A 20,402-nucleotide genomic window follows, 5' to 3' on the forward strand; every position below is an offset into this window, starting at 1 on the left:
ATTTCAAAACATTTCGTGAGAGCACTAGGATAAGCGCTCATGTTTATTTTTGTCACCATAATATTAGTATTAGAATTACCTGAGAATTATAGTATAAAAAAGTTAAATATTGGCAATTATATAGATTTACTATTGTATTAATTCGTTTTTTTGCATAAAAATATGTATAAAGCTTAATTTTAATATAATATTTATACCTTACAAAAATCTATAGTGTGCACGACCCTTATGTTTCCATCTTTAATTCATCAATTTTCCAAGAGAGCCAAAATCGTCGGTTGTCAAACAAACAACGAAACTTAACCATAAAATTATCTAAAGATATTTTAAGAATATTTTTATATAATTACAAAGTTAAAGTTCATTAATGACTATCATTATGAAGCTGATTGACCCGGTAGTTAGGAGCTTCAAAGTAGCTAAAGTTTTCAGAGAGAACACCGATAAAATCAACAGTATAGACTTTTCGTCTAATGGTGAAACGCTAATATCTTGCAGTGAAGATGATCAAATCGTTATATACGATTGCGAGAAGGGAACTCAAATGCGTACTGTTAATAGCAAAAAATATGGAGTAGACTTAATTCATTTCACTCACGCCAAGAACACCGCCATACACAGTTCCACCAAAAGTTGATGATACGATACGTTATCTATCCTTGCACGACAACAAGTACATTCGTTACTTTCCAGGACACACCAAAAAAGTCGTGTCTTTATGCTTGTCACCTATAGAAGACACTTTTCTGTCAGGCTCTTTGGATAAAACACTCAGGCTATGGGATTTACGATCACCCAACTGTCAAGGTTTGATGCATCTATCCGGTAGGCCTGTTGCAGCATTTGACCCTGAAGGATTAGTATTTGCTGCAGGTGTAAACTCAGAAAGCATAAAACTATATGATCTTCGATCCTTTGACAAAGGTCCTTTTGTAACTTTCAAGTTAAACCATGAACGTGAGTGTGATTGGACTGGTCTCAAATTCTCCAGGGATGGAAAAACTATTCTGATCAGTACGAATGGATCCATGATTCGTTTAATTGATGCTTTCCATGGTACACCTTTGCAAACTTTTACTGGACACTTGAATAATAAAGGGATTCCAATAGAGGCTTCATATAGCCCAGATTCACAGTTTATATTTAGTGGTTCGACTGATGGACGGGTACATGTTTGGAATGCTGATACAGGATATAAAGTTTGTGTATTGAACGGAGATCACCCTGCACCTATTCAATGCGTAAAGTTTAATCCAAAATTCATGATGTTGGCTTCAGCTTGTACTAATATGGCATTTTGGCTGCCGACTTATGATGAAGGAACCACATAGACATAAACCAGATATATTTCTTATTTTAAGATATTTTTATATAAGATTTACTAATTTTTATAATTTAAAATGTTCTATTTAAGTATAAGTTAATAAATGTACAATTAAAATACCATCAAGTTTTATTTAAATGATATATTCTAATCTAAGATCTTAAAAATTAGTACAAAATTATTCTTGTGTAAAACACAATACAAAAATATCCAAATTATATTAAAACAAATCAATCATCCAGCAGCAAATTAATATTTAAAATCCACCTCCTCTTGGTGGTGGTCCACGCATCATGCCCGGTGGTGGCCCTCTCATAACACCCATTGGCGGAGGTCCTCCTCTGCCCATCATCATATTCGGGGGCATACCCATCATTCCTGGAGGAGGTCCTCCCATCATTGGACCGCCTGGGGGCATCGCACGCAATTGAGGTGGAGCAGATACTTGACTTCTGCCTGCTGGGGTCATATGTTGCTGGGAAGGACCGCCAATGCCTCGAACTGGACCTTGAAGCCCTGGGGGAAAAAAATTAGATAAAAACATGTAAGAAATTTAAAACTTTGTTGTGAATTATTATTATTTCCTTACCTGCTGGTACCCCGCTAATATTTGCAGGCATTCCTCTCCCTGCAGCACGTCCCATTCCAGGTCCAGGAGCACCCCCAGGAATTGGTACCCTCGGTAAACCTTCCTCTGGAGGTGGTGGTCCTTCAATTGTCAATGAAACTATGTTTTCACCTCGTAACAAAACGAAGCCCAGTGTTCTTTTCTCCTCTTTTTCCACTTGTTTATTAGTTTTCGGTCTAATTTTTCTGAATTCTTCACAATCTCCCAAAATTAGATTCATGTGTTTGTCAAAGGCTTTGAACGTGCCTATAAACGTTCTAGAGTCTTGCAGGATTATTCTTACGCGGTAGTTAAGATGCTGGAGCATCTTATTGTTTTTACCGATCGTCTAAAATAATAGAAAATGATAAATATATACATAAAAAGCATGTTTTTGTACATGATTGATATATTTTCATGAAGTGTTTTAGGTTAGCGGCAACCACTTTAATAAGAATTTAACTTACCATCTTGTGCGACTTGTAAAATCTATTATCAGGTAAATATTGTCTATATGATTATTAATGTATTTATGCTATTTTAAAACCACTAAGTCACATTAAACACCACATAATTAATAAAATATTTGACGAATTTTTACTGATTGTTACTTTATATAGAAATGGCGGACTACACAGAAGTTTGCGACAAACATGTCACATATAAAAACGCGCTAAATTTGAAATTGATTGAAAAATGAAAAATAAACCATTTAATTTTTGTATTTTTAAATTTGAATAATAAATAAGAAGTTTATAATTGTAATTATATGCTTAAATGCAACTTAAATTAAATGATTAATCAAAATTATATAGTATTTTTGTAACCAAATAAGTATTTAGTATAAGTTTACCAAATTATGTAAATAATTAAAATAAGTTTAAATGGATATAATAAAATAAGCATATATTAATTTTTAGTATATATAACATTTAAAAAAAATCAGATCTGATCTATAAAAATTAAAGCCTTCTTTGATAAAAATACAAATAATACACAATTTACTATTAAAAATTCTTATATTTTATATCATTTCTCTTCCATAATACTTTGTATATGGTACAAGGCTTTCTCATCTTTATTTAATTCTACAGGAGCACCAGAAAGTGGATCTCTACCATCGACAGTCTTGGGAAAAGCTATTACATCACGAATGGTTGTTGTTTCACAAATAATTGAAATCAAACGATCAATACCTAAAGAGAGAACAAAAATACATAAATAAATGTAAACCATATATATATATATATATATTTATATATATATATATAAATATATATATATATTTCTATTTATTACCTAGGGCTATGCCCCCGTGAGGAGGACACCCACTTGCCAAGGCACTTAACAAATGCTCCAAATGCGAATGATCAATTTTTAAAAAGTCTTCCAGTATCCTTTTTTGCAAAATTGGATCATGAATACGAATTGAACCTCCTGCAACTTCTGCACCATTCAGTACTAAATCATACGCTTGACTTCTAACCTAAATAATAAAAGGATTGATATATTTATGTATATTAATGGTGTGAAAAAATTATTAGTACATTTAAGGGTTCTGTTTCTAATTTATGGAAGTCTTCAGGATGTGGTGCAGTGAACGGATGATGTGTAGAAGATAATGAAGTAGAAGTTTCTTCATCAGTTTCCAGTGTGAATAAAGGGAAATCAGTTATCCATAAAAAGTTGAATTTACTTTTTGTACGTGCAGGTATGCTGATTTTATTAGCTTCTAAAAGTTCTTTGTACAAAACTCGAACTTTACCTAATAGTGTTTGCTGAAAAAACACAAATCATAAAACATATGATGTCCTTTATATATGTATATATATTACAGCACTTACTGTTCTTGTTTTATCCCCATAGGCAATAAATACAACATCATCAATACCCAAATTCTGTTCAAATTGAATCCTTTTTAAAACATCTTCACCGAATATATTTGATAATTTTGAAGTACTCCAATCTGGAGATATGATAGTTTGAATAAATTTTACATCTGGATACTTTTTAGCAAGTTCATTTAAAGTAGTTTTTATTGATTTTGTAAGACTGGCTTGAGGAGTTGGTATTTTTATCATATAGCAAGCAAAATCATGTACATTTGTGCTATTTATTGATACTAAACTGGTAATATTGGATAGCTGGAATGGAAATAAAGTTATAAGTGTATAAAAATGTATATATAATAAGATTTTTGAATTTGAATGTAACGGTCGTCGGTGCAAACAAACAACAAGTATGAAGTTGGTTGTAGTAGAATTATAAAAATGGCGCGGACAGTAGTGAAAAACTTCAGTTGTAAAGTTGAATTTAAAGTATTATTGAAAAGTTTTATTAAGAATTAAACAGGATTACTATATATTATGTTACATACTTCTAATCCAAATCTTATATCAGGTTTATCACTTCCAAACCTATGCATAGCTTCTGTGTATGACATTCTTGGAAAAGGAATTTCAATCCCATCTTTATCCATTGGCCAAGAATTATAAAGCAATTCTTCAACAAGTGTAAGAATAGAATCTTGTTTTGGATATGATAACTCAATATCCAGTTGTGTGAACTCCGGTTGGCGATCCGGTCTAGATCCTTCATCTCTGGTAAGAAAATCTTTTTATATAAATATATAATATAAAACTTTGTGTTTATTCACCTGTAGCATCTTGCAAATTGAAAGTATCTATCAACTCCACCAGCCATAAGCATTTGTTTGAATTGTTGTGGACTTTGAACAAGTGAATAAAATTCTCCTGGGTTTCTTGTTGGAACTATAAATTCTTGAGCACCTCCTGGTGTTCTTCTAAATAATGTAGGAGTCTCAACTTCAACAAATGCTTGTGTGTCAATAAGATATTTTCTCATGTTCATTAACATTTGTGAACGCAGCCTTAAATTATGCTGCATTTCAGGGAAGCGTAAATCTAAATATCTGTGCTTCATTCTTATATGTTCTTTGGCTTTGTTAAAACTACGAATGTCAAATGGTAGTTTTTCTTTAACTTCATTAATGACTTCTAAAGACTCCATAACAACCTGCATTGTAAATGATATATGTATATATATATATATATATATATATATATATATATATATATATATATATGCATATATTTATATATATTATTATAATCTTCCTTACTTCTATTTCCCCGGTTTTCTGTTTAGGATTCACCATTGCCTCAGGTCTCCGAGCTACTACACCAGTAATTCTCAAAATACTTTCAAAAGGAATATTATCTAAAGTTAAAAACTTATGCTGTACAGCTTCAGGTACGATTATTTGTGTTATACCATAAGCATCTCGTAGTGTAAAAAATTTATTCATTCTTTGAAACTCTAACCATCCGTATAAGGTGACATTTTGTCCTACATTTTGGACTCCTAGTTCTCCACAAGTGTGGGATCGAGTTGTGAACTGAGGAGGAAAGGAATTATAAGAAATGGAATATCATTATTCTAAAAGCCTTTATAGAGGTTTCTTTGTAATCTTTTTGATGGTACCTCATTACTTGACGTTTGAATTCAATAATTCTGAAGTCTTTATGTCAATATAATCTTTAAACTTACTTTTGAGCATCTACTATCTGTAATCTCTCTATCAAATTTGGTTAAAGATGCTTCAGGAGCACTTTTATTTTGTTGTAACCATTTTTGATTGTGTACACCTTGAAAAATATATAGCAATTAATAAGAAAATCATGAAATAAAAACAAGCAATTATTTAAGGTTAGGTATATACTTTATATGAAAACAATAGTATTATTTATATTCACAATTATTTATTCAGATTATATATATACAAATACCTCGACAGACTACAAAAATCCATTTATCCTGTTTGTTACTTTTTATTTGATTATCCTACAAGTTTCAAATAAAGTTATTAACCTATATTTACAAATATATTTACACAATATTACCAAAATTAGTTTTAGATATTTGTTGTATGAATTAGACTTGCCCAGATGTCTCAACATATTAAAGTATTTATATATTGTGTACTTTAATAAATTATTAAAGTTTTTATTATGTTAAAACCAAATATTTACATTATGTCAGGACACATTTTTTGGGGTTAAGTTTGTTGTCAAATTAAAATATAAATATTTTTATTTTATTGACAAAAATGTTTATATTTTGCCAAAGACAAATATAATATAAATAATAATATAATATAAATATATATTTAATTAAAACAAATACAAGTTTTTAAAAGTTCTTTATCCTGTCAACTGTCAATTTTTACATTTCTGTTTCCTCCATGGCAACCCCAAAAGTAAACAAAAAAACATTTAATTTAATTTCTTTACGAATTATTAAAAACAAAAGAAAATTGGTTTAATATAAATAAATAATGGCACCTACGATGGTAAAAAATATATTTATATATATAGTGATATGTGTTTAATTGGTTAATTATGTTTTTGCAGGATTTTATGAATAATCAGGAAGAAAGGAATAACTTGATAGTTTTCAATGTTTCTAAAAATGAACTGTTTAAAGTTACTGAAAACATGAAAATATTGCACAAAAAGTTGAAATTTAATTGGAAAATATCAATGTAAGTAATTAACATAAGAATTTTATATATGCATAAATATATTTGTGTTTAACACATGTAAAGAAAGTGCACTTTTTTGAGAAAATATTTTTCACACAATATTTTTGTAAGAATTGTTAACGATTGAATTAGGGTTTTGTATAGTTAATAAAATTTGCTTTCCAATGGTATACATTAATTCAAAAAATCACCCCACCTAAGTACAGTCTAAGCGCCACTCTGGTACAAATGTTTACCCAAGTGCGTTTAGACTGTTTTTCTACTGGAGCACTTTTCCAATTTTGTGAAAACTATTGAAAAATGTGAAAATGCCGCCAAGCTAAGCACAGTATAAGTGAACATGTCGCACAAAATTATTTGCAAATGCGTTTAGACTGTGACTATAAAGCACTTTTTCAATTTTGTGTAAATTAGGCAACTATTTTTTTTTTAATTGAATTCGAAATGAAATGACGATTGTTGTTAATGTTATAGAGATAAATTGATTTATGATTTATGATTTACATTTGATTTGCTCAGATTTAACAAGATGCAAAAATAATGAAAGTTACAGTATTTGTAATAATATATTTGAAAACATTTAAAATTTCTCGAATATTTCATTACGGTACTACGGGAAGTTCCAGCAATTTACCTTAAGGCACGATGCCATACACCATGGTGCATGGCATCGTGCCTAGTATGCATACTAGTTTTTTCTATTTTTTCTTCCATAAAGCATAATAAAATAGTGGAATTCTGTCTTAAGGCAATTAAGGCATCGTGACTTAAGGCAAATTGCTGGAACTTCCCGTACCGCAATTCAAAATTAGAGTAGTTAAAAATAATCAATATAATAATCAATAAAAGTTGATCAATGATTTGAAACTTTTAATAGAATTTCGAATCATATAAAATCATCTTAAATCATTCTATCTTAAATCATTTATTTTGAAATATTTTGGAAATTCTGTACTTTTTTCAAAACAATCGTACTGCTTTAACTGCATAAAGTTGAAATATCGAAGCGCGTAAGCGCCGCTTCGCCGTCTAAACATTGGTACGGAACCCATAGGAATGTAAACAAAATTTATATTTATTGTTAAAATCTCTATAAAATATCTAATTATTTGATGTGCATATGCCTAATGTTTATTTTTGACCGCCAAATGGCTCATTTTTTTACTATTTCCGCCATATCTCCGAATTCCTTGCACCTGCCTTTCCAAAAATTTGAACAGTTCTTCACTCAGTTAATACAAATGTTTTTTGAATTATTCGAATCGGACGATCCGTTCTCTTAAAAACTGAGTTACCGTTTTCGGCACTTTTTGCCCCGTATCTTCGGAACGGCTAGACCAGCCTTCGCCAAAAACTAATCAGCACGTCTCTTTATCAATACGAATTGAATGTTTTTTGAATTATTCAAATCGGTTGATCCGTGTTCCCTAAATCGTCGACGAAAATTTGTATCCGCACATACATACACACACACATACATACAGCCATTTTTTCTAAGGTATGCCAAAATGTTCATAAGGTTTTGAAACGTAAAGATATATAAAAAATTTCACTTTGTTTTTTTTGCGATTACTATAACTTGTCCTACGGGAAGTTGAAAATTATCGTTAGCGTTTCTTTAGGCAAAATATTGATCTAATTATTTTATATCTTTAATAACTTTTAGACCATTTAATGAAAACGAATGCTGTTTTCGGGAAATTTGTTAAGAATTAAACGTTCTACAATATTGTCTAACATAATAACGACCTATAGCAACTCTATATACTTTAAAACTGTTTATATAAAAATGTTACCACCAAAAGTTCATTTATCCCTTATACTTGAGATAGGTAATGCGATGTTCTTTTATTATTGAATAAATAATTTTAGATGATTGTTGTTCTGCGACCAATCACAATGCTCGAAAATGACGTATGTTATTAGTTAATATTGTTCGTTCGTTTCCTTTCGTTTCCTTTCGCCCCTTTCGCATAGGTTATAAATAGGAGTGCGCGAAGGAATTCTTGGCAGTCGTCGGCCGCGGCCGGCGCCAGCGTCACCTAGGGCGGCGCTGAAAGCCCCCGGGGCACCAGACCGGCGGCTCCCATCGGAGCTGGAGTGGTCGGGAGCCCCGGGGCATCCGCCGGAGGCTCCCGGCCACGGAGACTCCGAGCCACGGGGACACCGTGCCACGGAGATTCCGTGCCTCGGAGACTCTGAGCCACGGGGACACCGTGCCTCGGAGACTCCGTGCCACGGGGATTCCGTGCCTCGGAGACTCCGAGCCACGGGGACTCTGTGTCTCGGAGAACCCGTGCCTCGGAGACTTCGTGCTACGGGGACTCCGTGCCACGGGGACTTCGTGCCACGGAGACTCCGAGCCACGGAGACTCCGAGCCACGGGGACTCCGTGCCTCGGAGACTCTGAGCCACCGGAGACTCCCGGGCACGGATACTCCGGCCGACGGGGTTCCCAGGTAACCTGGCCACTGAGACTTCGGACTGCAAGGAAGTAATTTTAGTTGGATTTTAAAGTTCAGATTATGATTAGAGTCTCCAGTGACCGGAAGTCTCTGTGGCCCGAAGGTCTCCGTGCTCGGGAGTCTCCGTGACCCGAAGACTCCGAGGCACGGAATCTCCGTGGCTCAGAGTCTCCGAGGCACGGAGTCCTCGTGGCTCGGGAGTCTCTGTGACACGAAGTCTCCGAGGCACGGAGTCTCCGTAGCACGAAGTCTCCGAGGCACGGAGTCCCCGTAGCACGAAGTCTCCGAGGCACGGAGTTCCCGTGGCTCGGAGACTCCGAGGCACGGAATCTCCGCTGCCGGGAGTCTCCGGCGGATGCCCCGGGGCTCCCGACCACTCCAGCTCCGATGGGAGCTGCCGGCCTGGTGCCCCGGGGGCTTTCAGCGCCGCCCTGGGTGACGCTGGCGCCGGCCGCGGCCGACGACTGCCAAGAATTCCTTCGCGCACTCCTATTTATAACCTATGCGAAAGGGGCGAAAGGAAACGAAAAAAACCGAACGAACAATATTAATTAATAACATACGTCATTTTCGAGCATTGTGATTGGTCGCAGAACAACATTCTACAAATTTGTTAATATACTCGAATTAATATATGAAATTTATTCCCTCAGTAACAAGGACGAAATAAACGAGAGAAGTTTATCAGGAGCAAAAATATTTATCTTAGGAGGTCCACGAGAGAAATTTTCTGAAAAAGAAATTGAACACATAAAAGTAAATATCACAATCACTAAATAATAAGTAATTTTGTGTATTAATTTATTAACCAATTCCAGATTTATATCAACAATGGTGGTTCAGTCGTTGTCTTATTAGGCGAAGGCGGCGAGAGCAAGTTCGATACAAATATTAACTTTTTGTTAGAAGAATTCGGAATAATGATAAACAATGGTGAAAGAAATCATTATAACGGTTTATAATTAATTATTTAGTATTGATTTATTTCAGATTGCGTTGTACGTACACATTATTATAAATATTATCATCCCAAAGAAGCCCGAGTCTCTCAAGGAATTACAAACAGAATTATAACTCAACAAGCTTTGATTTATAATGGAAAAAATAAATCGAAAAGTGGTCAAGGAGATTCTGGTTCTGTATGTAAACATATATATATATATATATATATATATATATATATATATATATATATAAATTCAAATTGTTTCTTGGGCATCCATCCAGTAATTAAAAAACAGTTTTAAAATGTTTTTATTTATAGAGAACATACGTTTCGGGTCTTGATTTGACCCATCTTCAGTGCTACAATTAAATAATTCAGGGTTACAAATTAAAACAATATAAAAAATACATAATTAACAGACAAAAATTAGTAAAACAATGTATATGAAAAACAACCATAAAATAAACAAATGCAAAGAAACTCACCATACAAATAAACTTTGAAAAATAACACAAAAACACACAAAGTTGCACGAAAAAAATAAATATGAAATAAAAAATTGATAAAACGTCGAGTTATGAAAATTTAAAAAAAATTGTAAATTTAAAACTGTTTTTTAACTTCCCGAAGGAGAAGTTTATGTTTTCATCAAAAAATCCGAATTGCTAATTTTATGTTTTCTCGACGTTTCAAGCCATTCTGAATCGAATGAGACCAAATTTGGAAAAAGTATGTGTGTGTGTGTGTGTGTGTGTGTATGTGTGTGTGTGCGTGTATGTGAACAGATTTTTTGCCGTAAATCGACGTTTTCTCGAAAACCGCTGGACCGATTTCAAAAATTTAAAAGCCATTCGATGTATCTCGACGAGAACTATTGTTTGTCAGTTTTGTGCGACGATCGGCCAAGCCGTTTCTTTATAAATGTCAGAAAAGTGAAAAATTTTTCGTCTACGTTTTAGCCCGCAATTCTGAATCGATTTTGAAAATTCAAAAACCGTTCGAAAGATATTGGTTGGGAATCGTGCTGATTAGTTTTTGGTAGAGATCGGCCGGGCCGTTTTCTTGTAATAAAGTTTTTAAAAAAAAATTTTGACGATTTTTATGATTATTTTTTGACGATAGATACCATAGTCTTCTAGATCATACTAAAATATTACGGCCCTACGACAACTGGTTCAGCTTTAAAAATTCGTCAAAGTTTGCAAAAATCAGTATGGTCTTTTTGGCATTTGTCAAAATTAGACTTTTGATCGACGTTTTCTCAAAAACGCCTGAACCGATTTTAGAAATTTAAAAGCCATTTGATGTATTTCGGTGAGGACTATCGTTTGTCAGTTTTGTGCAACGATCTGCCAAGCCGTTTCTTTGTAATTTGAAAAAAAGTGTTAAACTTTTCGTCCACATTTAAGCTTATCCTACCGAACCGATTTTAAAAAATCAAAAACTGTTCGAAAGATATTAGTTGGGAATGATACTGATTAATTTTAGGTGAAAATCTACCGAGCCGTTTTCTTGTAATTAACTGTTGAAAAAAAGTGTTAAATTTTCGTCGACATTTAAGCTCATCCTACCGAACCGATTTTAAAAAATTAAAAACTGTTCGAAAGATATTAGGTGGGAATGATACTGATTAATTTTAGGTGAAAATCTACCGAGTCGTTTTCTTGTAATTAACTGTTGAAAAAAAGTGTTAAATTTTCGTCGACATTTAAGCTCATCCTACCGAACCGATTTTAAAAAATTAAAAACTGTTTGAAAGATATTAGTTGGGAATGATACTAATTAATTTTAGGTGAAAATCTACCGAGCCGTTTTCTTGTAATTAACTGTTGAAAAAAAAATTTAAGCCGATTTTTATGGAACTTTTTTTGGCGATATACATCATGGTCTTATAGAACTTACTGTAATATTATGGCCTTACGACAAGTAGTTTAATTTTAAAAAATCGTCAAAGTTTGCTAAAATTATTATCGTTTTTTTAAGTAGGATTGATGAAGTATATTATTTATACTTTTTTTTTTATTAAGTCGATTATTTACATATATCGGGAAGTTCATGTAACTTGCCTCAAGGCTAAATACCAAACCAACTAGTTAATTACTGGATGGATGCCCAAGAAACAATTTTATTATATTATTTCACCATCTGAAGAAATATCTCTCGCTTTATATATATATATATATATATATATATATATATATAATGTTGAATATAAAATGAACTAGGTGTAAGTGGCACTTTGCTTTGAGGCAAGTTATGTGAAAGGCGTAAATAATCAGCTTAATCGATAAGAATTGATTTGCGAGCGCGTTTTTTGATATTTATTTAAATTGTGCAAAAACTTGTTCAAGCACATACATTTTGTTTTACATATATGAAAAGCTTATAAAATTCTCTATACAAGTGCATTTACCTAACTTCAACTTTTGGAACAAATACATGACGAAAAAAATCGTCAAACTTTAAAATCGTATAAAATTGCAAGCAAAAATGAGAATGCTTGTACATTTTCTCACATTTGTTTAAATTGTGCGAAAACTTGTTTAAGCACATAAATTTTATTTTACACATATGAAAAGCTTAAGAAATTTTCTACATAACTGCATTTAAAGATTTTCAACTTTTGGAACAAATACATGAAAAAAATCGTCAAACTTTAAAATCGTATAAAATTGCGAACAAAAATGAAAATGGTTATACATTTTTTCACATTTGTTTAAATGGTGCAAAAACTTGTTTAGGCACATACATTTTATTTTATATTGAAAAAAAGTTTATTAAATTCTCTACATAACTGCATTTAACAATTTTGAACTTGTGGAACAAAAACATGACGAAAAAATTCGCCAAACTTTAAAATTGTGTAACACTGCAAACGAAATGTTTGTGCATTTTTTGACATCACAAATTCTGCAAAAACTTCTTTAAGCACATACATTTTATTTTACATATATAAAAACCTTATAGGATTTATATATACATGAAATGTTTATTTTCTCAATATATAAAAAAATATATCACATATCTTATTTATAAAACCATTATCATATATCTATTATCATGGCACTTATTACTAACATTATTATTATTATTTATTTACAGGATAAACTGCATTTTGTCTACCCTTATGGGGCCACATTAAACGTAGTCGAGCCTTCAATTGTTTTATTGTCTTCGGGAACAGTTTGTTACCCTATGCAAAGGCCTGTGGCAGCTTATTACAAAAACCAAAATAGAGGTCGGTGATAATAAAATAATTTAGAGTTTTATAATAATATTAATTATAAATATATATTGTTAGGAAAGCTGTTGGTTTTGGGTTCAGGATATTTCATATGTGACCAGTATATCGATCAGGATGATAATTGGTGCATTTGGCAAACTCTGATGACTTTGATAACGACCGATGATATGGAACTTAATAGGAATGATATACATGAACCAGATGTAAGATATATATATATATATATATATATATATATATATATATATATATATATATATATATACACGTATATATATATATATATATATATATATATGTAAAGTAAATAATTGTTTCTAGATAATAGATTATTACTTGGCTGGTGATCTGGTTAAATTAGCTGATAAACCAAGATTGTGCCTGATCGATTCTATCGAAACAGAAGTCCCAAGTGATTTTAGACAACTGTTTAATATGGAATTGTATTCCATAAATACCGACTTAGGTATATAATATAAATTATGTATATATATATATATATATTATATATATATATATATATATATATATATTAAATGTTATATATGAACAAAACAACACTCAGATTTTTTAACAACTTTATTTTATTATTACAAACGTTTCAAGACCATGGTGTGCCTCATTTTCAGTGTAATTTCAATAAACAGTTACTTATTACTATACATTATTTAATATTTTATTTAAACTATATTTAACTTTTGAATATAAAAACACCAACTACTCCTTGCATTGACAAGTGACAATTGTTGCATTGACGAGTGTTGCTTTGTTCATATTTAACATTTAATATTCGTTCCACTCATATAACAAAATTCTATAATATATATATATATATATATATATATATATTAATTGTTTAATATGAACAAAACAGCACTCAGATTTGTTTAACACAACTTTATTTTATGATTACAGACGTTTCGAGACCATGGTGTGTCTCATCTTCAGTGTAATTTCAAAAACAGTTACTTATATACTACACATTCTTTAATAATTTATTTAAATTTCATTTAATTTTTGGTATACAAAAAACACCAACTATTCCTTGCAATGCTTGACACAGTACTAAAGAAACATACTCGTATAACACTTACAGAAATATTCTAAACAAATTTGAAGTACTTATATAGATGGAGACAGAGAGGGTATCATTATAATGTAAACAAAAGGAGTGCTATCGCATACAAAATCGATAAAAATGAAAAAACAAATTAATTTATTGAAAAGAATAAGATAATAATACAGACTGGTACAGAAAAGATAGTTGGTCCGGGAGATACATTAATTTTAATTCGCATGTTCCTCTCAATATAAAAATTTCTACCATTCTAAATCTTGTAGATCACGCTATTTTATTATCTGATCCCCTGTTTTATGATACAAACATAAAATTAGTTAAAACGATCCTACTTGGCAATAATTTTCCATATAAGTTAATTTGTCCAATTATTAAAAATAGAGTCGCAAAATTACTTGAACCTTTTGATAAGAAACCGGAAGAGCCTGGCAAAACAAGTGTTCCTGAAAAAACTTTTTTCATTAATTTTCCATATCTTGACAATAATTTTAACCAATTATCAAAAAGACTTTTCAAAAAACACAATATTCGTATTACTTTTTCTCCATTAAAACAATTAAAATTTTTATATTCCAAAATTAAAGATGAAACTCCATTAACAAAAAAGAAAGATATAGTTTATAAAGTAAATTGTTTGGATTGTAATTGCTCTTATATTGGCCAGACCTGCCAGAACTTAGAAAAGAGACTCAGGCAACATGAATTACAATGTGAAAAAATAGATAACAAAAAATTTAAAAGTACACTTGTGGATCATGCTAATATCAACAACCATAAGTTTGATTTTGACAATCCCCAAATTTTATTCCATGAGAAAGACTTATTTAAACGGAGCATGGCAGAATCAATGTTAATAGTTCGGACTGACAATAGCATAAATCTAAGAACCGACACAAATATTTTACATGACACTTATATAAACATCATTAATAATTTATAAATTTTTTTCATTTATCTTATTCTTTTCAATAAATTAATTTGTTTTTTCATTTTTATCGATTTTTGTATGCGATAGCACTCCTTTTGTTTACATTATAATGATGATACCCTCTCTGTCTCCATCTATATAAGTACTTCAAATTTGTTTAGAATATTTCTGTAAGTATTATAGGAGTATGTTTCTTTAGTACTGTGTCAAGCATTGCAAGGAATAGTTGGTGTTTTTTGTACACCAAAAATTAAATGAAATTTAAATAAATTATTAAAGAATGTGTAGTATATAAGTAACTGTTTTTGAAATTACACTGAAGATGAGACACACCATGGTCTCGAAACGTCTGTAATCATAAAATAAAGTTGTGTTAAACAAATCTGAGTGCTGTTTTGTTCATATTAAACAATTAATATTCGTTCCACTCATATCATAAAATTCTATATATATATATATATATATACATACATATATATGTATATATATATATATATATATATATATATAATTATTTTTTTAGTACCTGATGTAATGAAGGCTTATGAAAAACTAAATGTGAAGTACGAAGAATTGTCTATAATAACACCACAGTTTGAAATTCCTTTGCCACCACTGGAATTAGCAGTAAGTATAATTGATTTAATATATATATATATATATATATATATATATATATATATATATATGTAAGGTATACAACTTTGCCTCTGCCGTTTTGGTGGAAGTTTTATGTAAAGAAAGCGGCCGAAGCAAAGTTGTACACTTAATATACTTCAATGCAATGGACATTATATATATTTGAAAATGAATTTAATATATACGAGTTATATGGTATTATAGACAATTTAAACAGATTTTCAACTGGGTATATAGTTTTCATATTTTATATTTTATTTTAATTTATTTTATTTAACAATTATGAGAATCAGTTTAGAATTTCATCAGCTTTTCAACTGTATATTTAGTTTTTCTTGTGTTGAATAAATTATTAAAAATATTTAAGAAAAATTAAAAAAATGTCCGCCATATAAATCTAAACTGTACATTTTCGATACTATTGAATTTGCAATAGGCTTTTTTGATATATTTTGAATTAAATATCGTAAATAAAAATTATATTGCATTATAGACAATTTAAAGAGTTTTTTTTTGACTGTATATTTAGTTTTTCTTGTGTTGAATAAATTTTTAAAAATATTTAAGAAAAACTAAAAAAATGTCCGCATCTACGAGGCTATAGTCTGCTGTTTAACTAAAAGCGTCGTCAACGAGTTTTAATTAAATTTTAAATGCATTTACAATTATATATATATATATATTATTTAATAATTATGCAAAACTGTTAAAAATTTTATTAGCTTTTCAACTGTTTATTTAGTTTTTCTTGTATTGAAAATTTTTTTTTAAATATTTACGAAAAACTAGCAAAATGTCCGTAACAATAAGGTTAATCTGTTGTTTAACTAAGGCGCTTGCATGTTTTAGTTAAATTTCAAATACATTTATAATTATATATATTAATCAACAAATAAACAAAATAGTTCAAAATTTCAACTGTATATTTAGTATTTCTTGTTTTAAGTAAATTTTTGAAGATATTCAAGAAAAAACAAAAAATGTCCACAATATAAATAAAAAATGTCCATTATCCATATATATTACATGTACAACTTTGATCCCGCCGTTATTGCAAAGAACTTCTCTAGCAAAAACGGCAGAAGCAAAGTTGTATTTTTAATAAACATTATGTTTATATAGAATCAGATTTTATATATAAAAGTTACACCACATTATAAACAATTTAAATAGCTTTCCAACCGTATACTTAGTTTTATTTCCCCGGAATAAATTTTTGAAGATATTTAAGAAAAACCTAAAAAAGGTCCGCAATCTATCATTAATATTCCAGGCACAACTTTGCTCCCGCCGTTATTGCAAAGAAATCGCCTAGCAAAAACGGCGGAAGCAAAGTTGTATTTTTAATGGACATTATATTTATCTAGAATCAAATTTAATATATGAAAATTACACCACATTATAGACAATTTAAACAGCTTTCCAACCGTATACTTAGTTTTATTTCTGTGGAATAAATTTTCGAAGATATTTAAGAAAAATTAAAAAAATATCCATTATCTATACATTACAGGTACAACTTTGTTCCCGCCGTTATCGCAAAGAACTTCTTTGAAAAAAACGGCGGAAGCAAAGTTGTATTTTTAATGAACATTATATTTATCTTGAATAAGATTTAATATATAAAAATTATAGCACATTATAGACAATTTAAACAGCTTTGCAACCGTATACTTAGTTTTATTTCCGTCCAATAAATATTTGAAGATATTTGAGAAAAACCAAAAAATGCCCGCGATCATTGTCTATATATTGCAGGCACAACTTTGCTCCCGCCGCTATCGTAAAGAATTCCTTTACCAAAAACGGCAAGAACAAAGTTGTACTTTTCATGGACATTATATTTATCAAGAATCAGATTTAATATATAAAAATTACACCATATTATAGACAATTTAAACAGTTTTACAACCGTATATTTGTTTTTATTTTCGTGGAACATATTTTTGAAGATATTTAATAAAAACCTAAAAAAGGTCCGCAATCTATCATTAATATTCTAGGCACAACTTTGCTCCCGCCGTTATTGCGAAGAACTCGCCTAGCAAAAACGGCGGAAGCAAAGTTGTATTTTTAATGGACATTATATTTATTTTGAATCAGATTTAATATATTAAAATTACACCATATGGTAGACGATTTAAATAGCTTTCCAACCGTCTACATATTTTTATTTATGTCGAATAAATTTTTGGAGATATTTAAGAAAAACCTAAAAAAGGTCCGCAATCTATCATTCATAGATAAAAGAAGAGTATCATTAATAAAAAGAAGAGTGCTATCATTAATATTTCAGGCACAACTTTGCTCCCGCCGTTATTGTAAAGAACTCGCCATGCAAAAACGGCGGAAGCAAAGTTGTATTTTTAATAAACATTGTATTTATCTTGAATGAGATTTAATATATAAAAATTACACCACATTATAGACAATTTAAACAGCTTTCCAACCGTATACTTAGTTTTATTTCTGTCGAATAAATTTTTGAAGATATTTAAGAAAAACCAAAAAAAAATGACCGCTCTATATATTCCAGGCACAACTTTGCTCCCGCCGTTATTGCAAAGAACTTCTTTGAAAAAAAACGGCGTAAGCAAAGATGTATTTTTAATCGACATTATATTTATCTAGAATCAGATTTAATATAAAAAACTACACAACATTATAGACAATTTAAACAGCTTTCCAACCGTATATTTGTTTATATTTTCGTAGAATAAATTTTTGAAGATATTTAAGTAAAATCAAAAGAATGTCCGCAAAATGTACAAGTTCTAAAATGTGTCTTTTACTATTAGGTTTTTCCGCCCCAATTTATGGAACTGCAACATCCTCCCCTAGAATTATTCGATTTGGATGAAGCTTTCAGTTCGGAGCAATCAAAATTAGCACAACTTACTAATAAATGTATAACAGCAGCAAAAAATAAATCCGTTCCTAGTAATCCAAGTGATCCTTTGCCGGATTCTGTTGAGAAGGAACTGGAGTATTTTATTCGGGAATGTGGACTCATAATAAATGCTTGTACTGAAGATTCTTCGACATCTGGAAAGGAGATTTTGAATGTTATCGGACTTAAAATTGCACATTATAAGAAATTAGCATCGAAATAGTAAAAGAAATATATGATGTAATAACTAGAATAAATATATTTATAATATATACTCGTGTATTAATTTGCTTTTAACTTGTAGAACAAAAATATCATGAATTTGAAATTTCATCTGGTACATTTTTTTACAAATCGTAAAAATTTGTTAATATGTATATAGATTATTTTATATAGTTAAAAAGCTTATAAAATTCTCTACACAACTGCATGCATCAATTTTCAACTTTTGGAACAAAATATTGCGAAAAAAATCGTTGAACTTTAAAGTCGTAACTTTGAGAAAGGAATGTTTGTACGTTTTCCGACATAAGTTTAAAATGTGCAAAAACTTGTTAAAACACTTGAATGTTATTATATACAGATAAGAAGCTTATAAAATTGTCTATGCAATGGCATTTACCAATTTTTAACTTTCTATGACGAAAAATGTCGTCAAACTTTGAAATCGTATAACTTGCAAACAAAATGTTTGTTGGTTTTTCGACATTATTGTAAAATGTGCAAAAATTTATTAGAGTACATACATTTTATATTATATATATAAAAAGCTTATAAAATTCTCTACAAAACTGCATTTACCAATTTTTAAGTTTTGGAACAAAAACATGACGAAAAAAGTCGTCAAACTTTGAAATCATATAACATTGCGTGCAAAATGTTTGTACGTTTTTGATATTTGTTCAAATTGTGCAAAAACTTGTTAAAGTACACTGATTTTATTTTATCTAGATAAAAAGCTTATAAAATTCTCTACACAAGTGCATTTACCAATTTTTAAGTTTTGGAACAAAAATATGACGAAAAAAATCGTCAAACTTTAAAATCGTATAACATTGCGAGTAAAATGTTTGTTTTTCATATTTGTTCAAATTCTGTAAAAACTTGTTAAAGTACATAAATTTCATTTTATATAATTGAAAAGCTTATAAAATTCTCTACTTAATTGCATTTACCAATTTTTTGACTTTTGGAACGAAAACATGACGAAAAAAGTCGGTAAACTTTAAAATCGTATAACTTTGCAAACAAAATGTTTGTGCGTTTTTCAACAAAAGTTTAAATTGTGTAAAAACTTGTTTAAATGCATAAATTTTATTTTATCTAAATAAAAAGCTTATAAAATTGTCTATACAACTACATTTACCAATTTTCAAGTTTTCGAACAAAAACATGACGTAAAAAATCGTCAAACTTTAAAATCGTATAACTTTGCTAGCAAAATGTTTGTACGTTTTTCGACAAAAGTTTAAAATGTGCAAAAACTTGTTTAAATACATATAGTTTATTTTATATAGATAAAAAGTTTATACAATTCTCTACAAAACTGCACTTATCAATTTTTAACTTTTGGAACAAAACATGACAAAAAAGTCGTCAAACTTTAAAATCATACAATTTTGCAAACAAAATGTCGTACGTTTTTTGACTGTTATTTAAAATGTGCAAAAACTTGTTGGATTACATAAATATTATTTTATATAGTTAAGAAGCTTAT

The 20,402-nt window shown here is 30.1% G+C and overlaps 4 protein-coding genes across 4 annotated transcripts; 2 read left to right on the forward strand and 2 right to left on the reverse strand.

Moving 5' to 3' along the window:
* Window positions 1-285: 285 nt before the first annotated feature.
* Window positions 286-1,337, forward strand: LOC113372628 (WD repeat-containing protein 82-like). The gene is given in 2 exon segments (XM_026612987.1): window positions 286-628; window positions 630-1,337. Coding segments are annotated over 2 exon segments (963 nt in total). The 5' UTR covers window positions 286-367; the 3' UTR covers window positions 1,332-1,337.
* A 228-nt stretch (window positions 1,338-1,565) lies between these two features.
* Window positions 1,566-2,536, reverse strand: LOC113372680 (small nuclear ribonucleoprotein-associated protein B). The gene is made up of 3 exons (XM_026613034.1): window positions 2,399-2,536; window positions 1,914-2,280; window positions 1,566-1,840 (listed from the first exon to the last, which is right to left on the reverse strand). The coding sequence occupies exons 1-3, from the start codon at window positions 2,399-2,401 to the stop codon at window positions 1,581-1,583; spliced, it is 630 nt and encodes a 209-aa protein (XP_026468819.1). The 5' UTR covers window positions 2,402-2,536; the 3' UTR covers window positions 1,566-1,580.
* A 424-nt stretch (window positions 2,537-2,960) lies between these two features.
* LOC113372359 (aspartate--tRNA ligase, mitochondrial) lies at window positions 2,961-5,924 on the reverse strand. The gene is made up of 10 exons (XM_026612682.1): window positions 5,855-5,924; window positions 5,741-5,795; window positions 5,502-5,599; window positions 5,074-5,349; window positions 4,588-4,967; window positions 4,309-4,531; window positions 3,776-4,075; window positions 3,479-3,709; window positions 3,231-3,417; window positions 2,961-3,127 (listed from the first exon to the last, which is right to left on the reverse strand). The coding sequence occupies exons 1-10, from the start codon at window positions 5,909-5,911 to the stop codon at window positions 2,961-2,963; spliced, it is 1,974 nt and encodes a 657-aa protein (XP_026468467.1). The 5' UTR covers window positions 5,912-5,924.
* On the forward strand, window positions 4,404-18,908 carry LOC113372883 (intraflagellar transport protein 52 homolog). Its single transcript, XM_026613221.1, has 11 exons — window positions 4,404-4,534; window positions 5,100-5,204; window positions 6,365-6,495; window positions 9,614-9,716; window positions 9,779-9,893; window positions 9,951-10,042; window positions 13,009-13,144; window positions 13,208-13,353; window positions 13,472-13,616; window positions 15,680-15,783; window positions 18,594-18,908. The coding sequence occupies exons 3-11, from the start codon at window positions 6,371-6,373 to the stop codon at window positions 18,906-18,908; spliced, it is 1,281 nt and encodes a 426-aa protein (XP_026469006.1). The 5' UTR covers window positions 4,404-4,534; window positions 5,100-5,204; window positions 6,365-6,370.
* Window positions 18,909-20,402: the final 1,494 nt, after the last annotated feature.

Source organism: Ctenocephalides felis, unplaced genomic scaffold, assembly GCF_003426905.1.
Source record: "Ctenocephalides felis isolate EL2017-DRISC unplaced genomic scaffold, ASM342690v1 CF-g0.4_SCAFFOLD_01604, whole genome shotgun sequence".
NCBI classification, from domain to species: Eukaryota; Metazoa; Arthropoda; class Insecta; order Siphonaptera; family Pulicidae; genus Ctenocephalides; species Ctenocephalides felis.

Coding starts and splice junctions, on each gene's coding strand:
- LOC113372680 (XM_026613034.1), bottom strand. Junction 1,841..1,913: donor TATTAGCGGGGTACCAGCAG/GTAAGGAAATAA, acceptor TTTTTCCCCCAG/GGCTTCAAGGTCCAGTTCGA.
- LOC113372359 (XM_026612682.1), bottom strand. CDS start 5,911: ATGTTGAGACATCTGGGCAAGTCTAATTCATACAACAAATATCTAAAA. Junction 5,796..5,854: donor AATATCTAAAACTAATTTTG/GTAATATTGTGT, acceptor TGAAACTTGTAG/GATAATCAAATAAAAAGTAA. Junction 3,710..3,775: donor ATGGGGATAAAACAAGAACA/GTAAGTGCTGTA, acceptor GTGTTTTTTCAG/CAAACACTATTAGGTAAAGT.
- LOC113372883 (XM_026613221.1), top strand. CDS start 6,371: ATGAATAATCAGGAAGAAAGGAATAACTTGATAGTTTTCAATGTTTCT. Junction 10,043..13,008: donor ACAGAATTATAACTCAACAA/GCTTTGATTTAT, acceptor ATTTATTTACAG/GATAAACTGCATTTTGTCTA. Junction 13,617..15,679: donor TTCCATAAATACCGACTTAG/GTATATAATATA, acceptor TTATTTTTTTAG/TACCTGATGTAATGAAGGCT.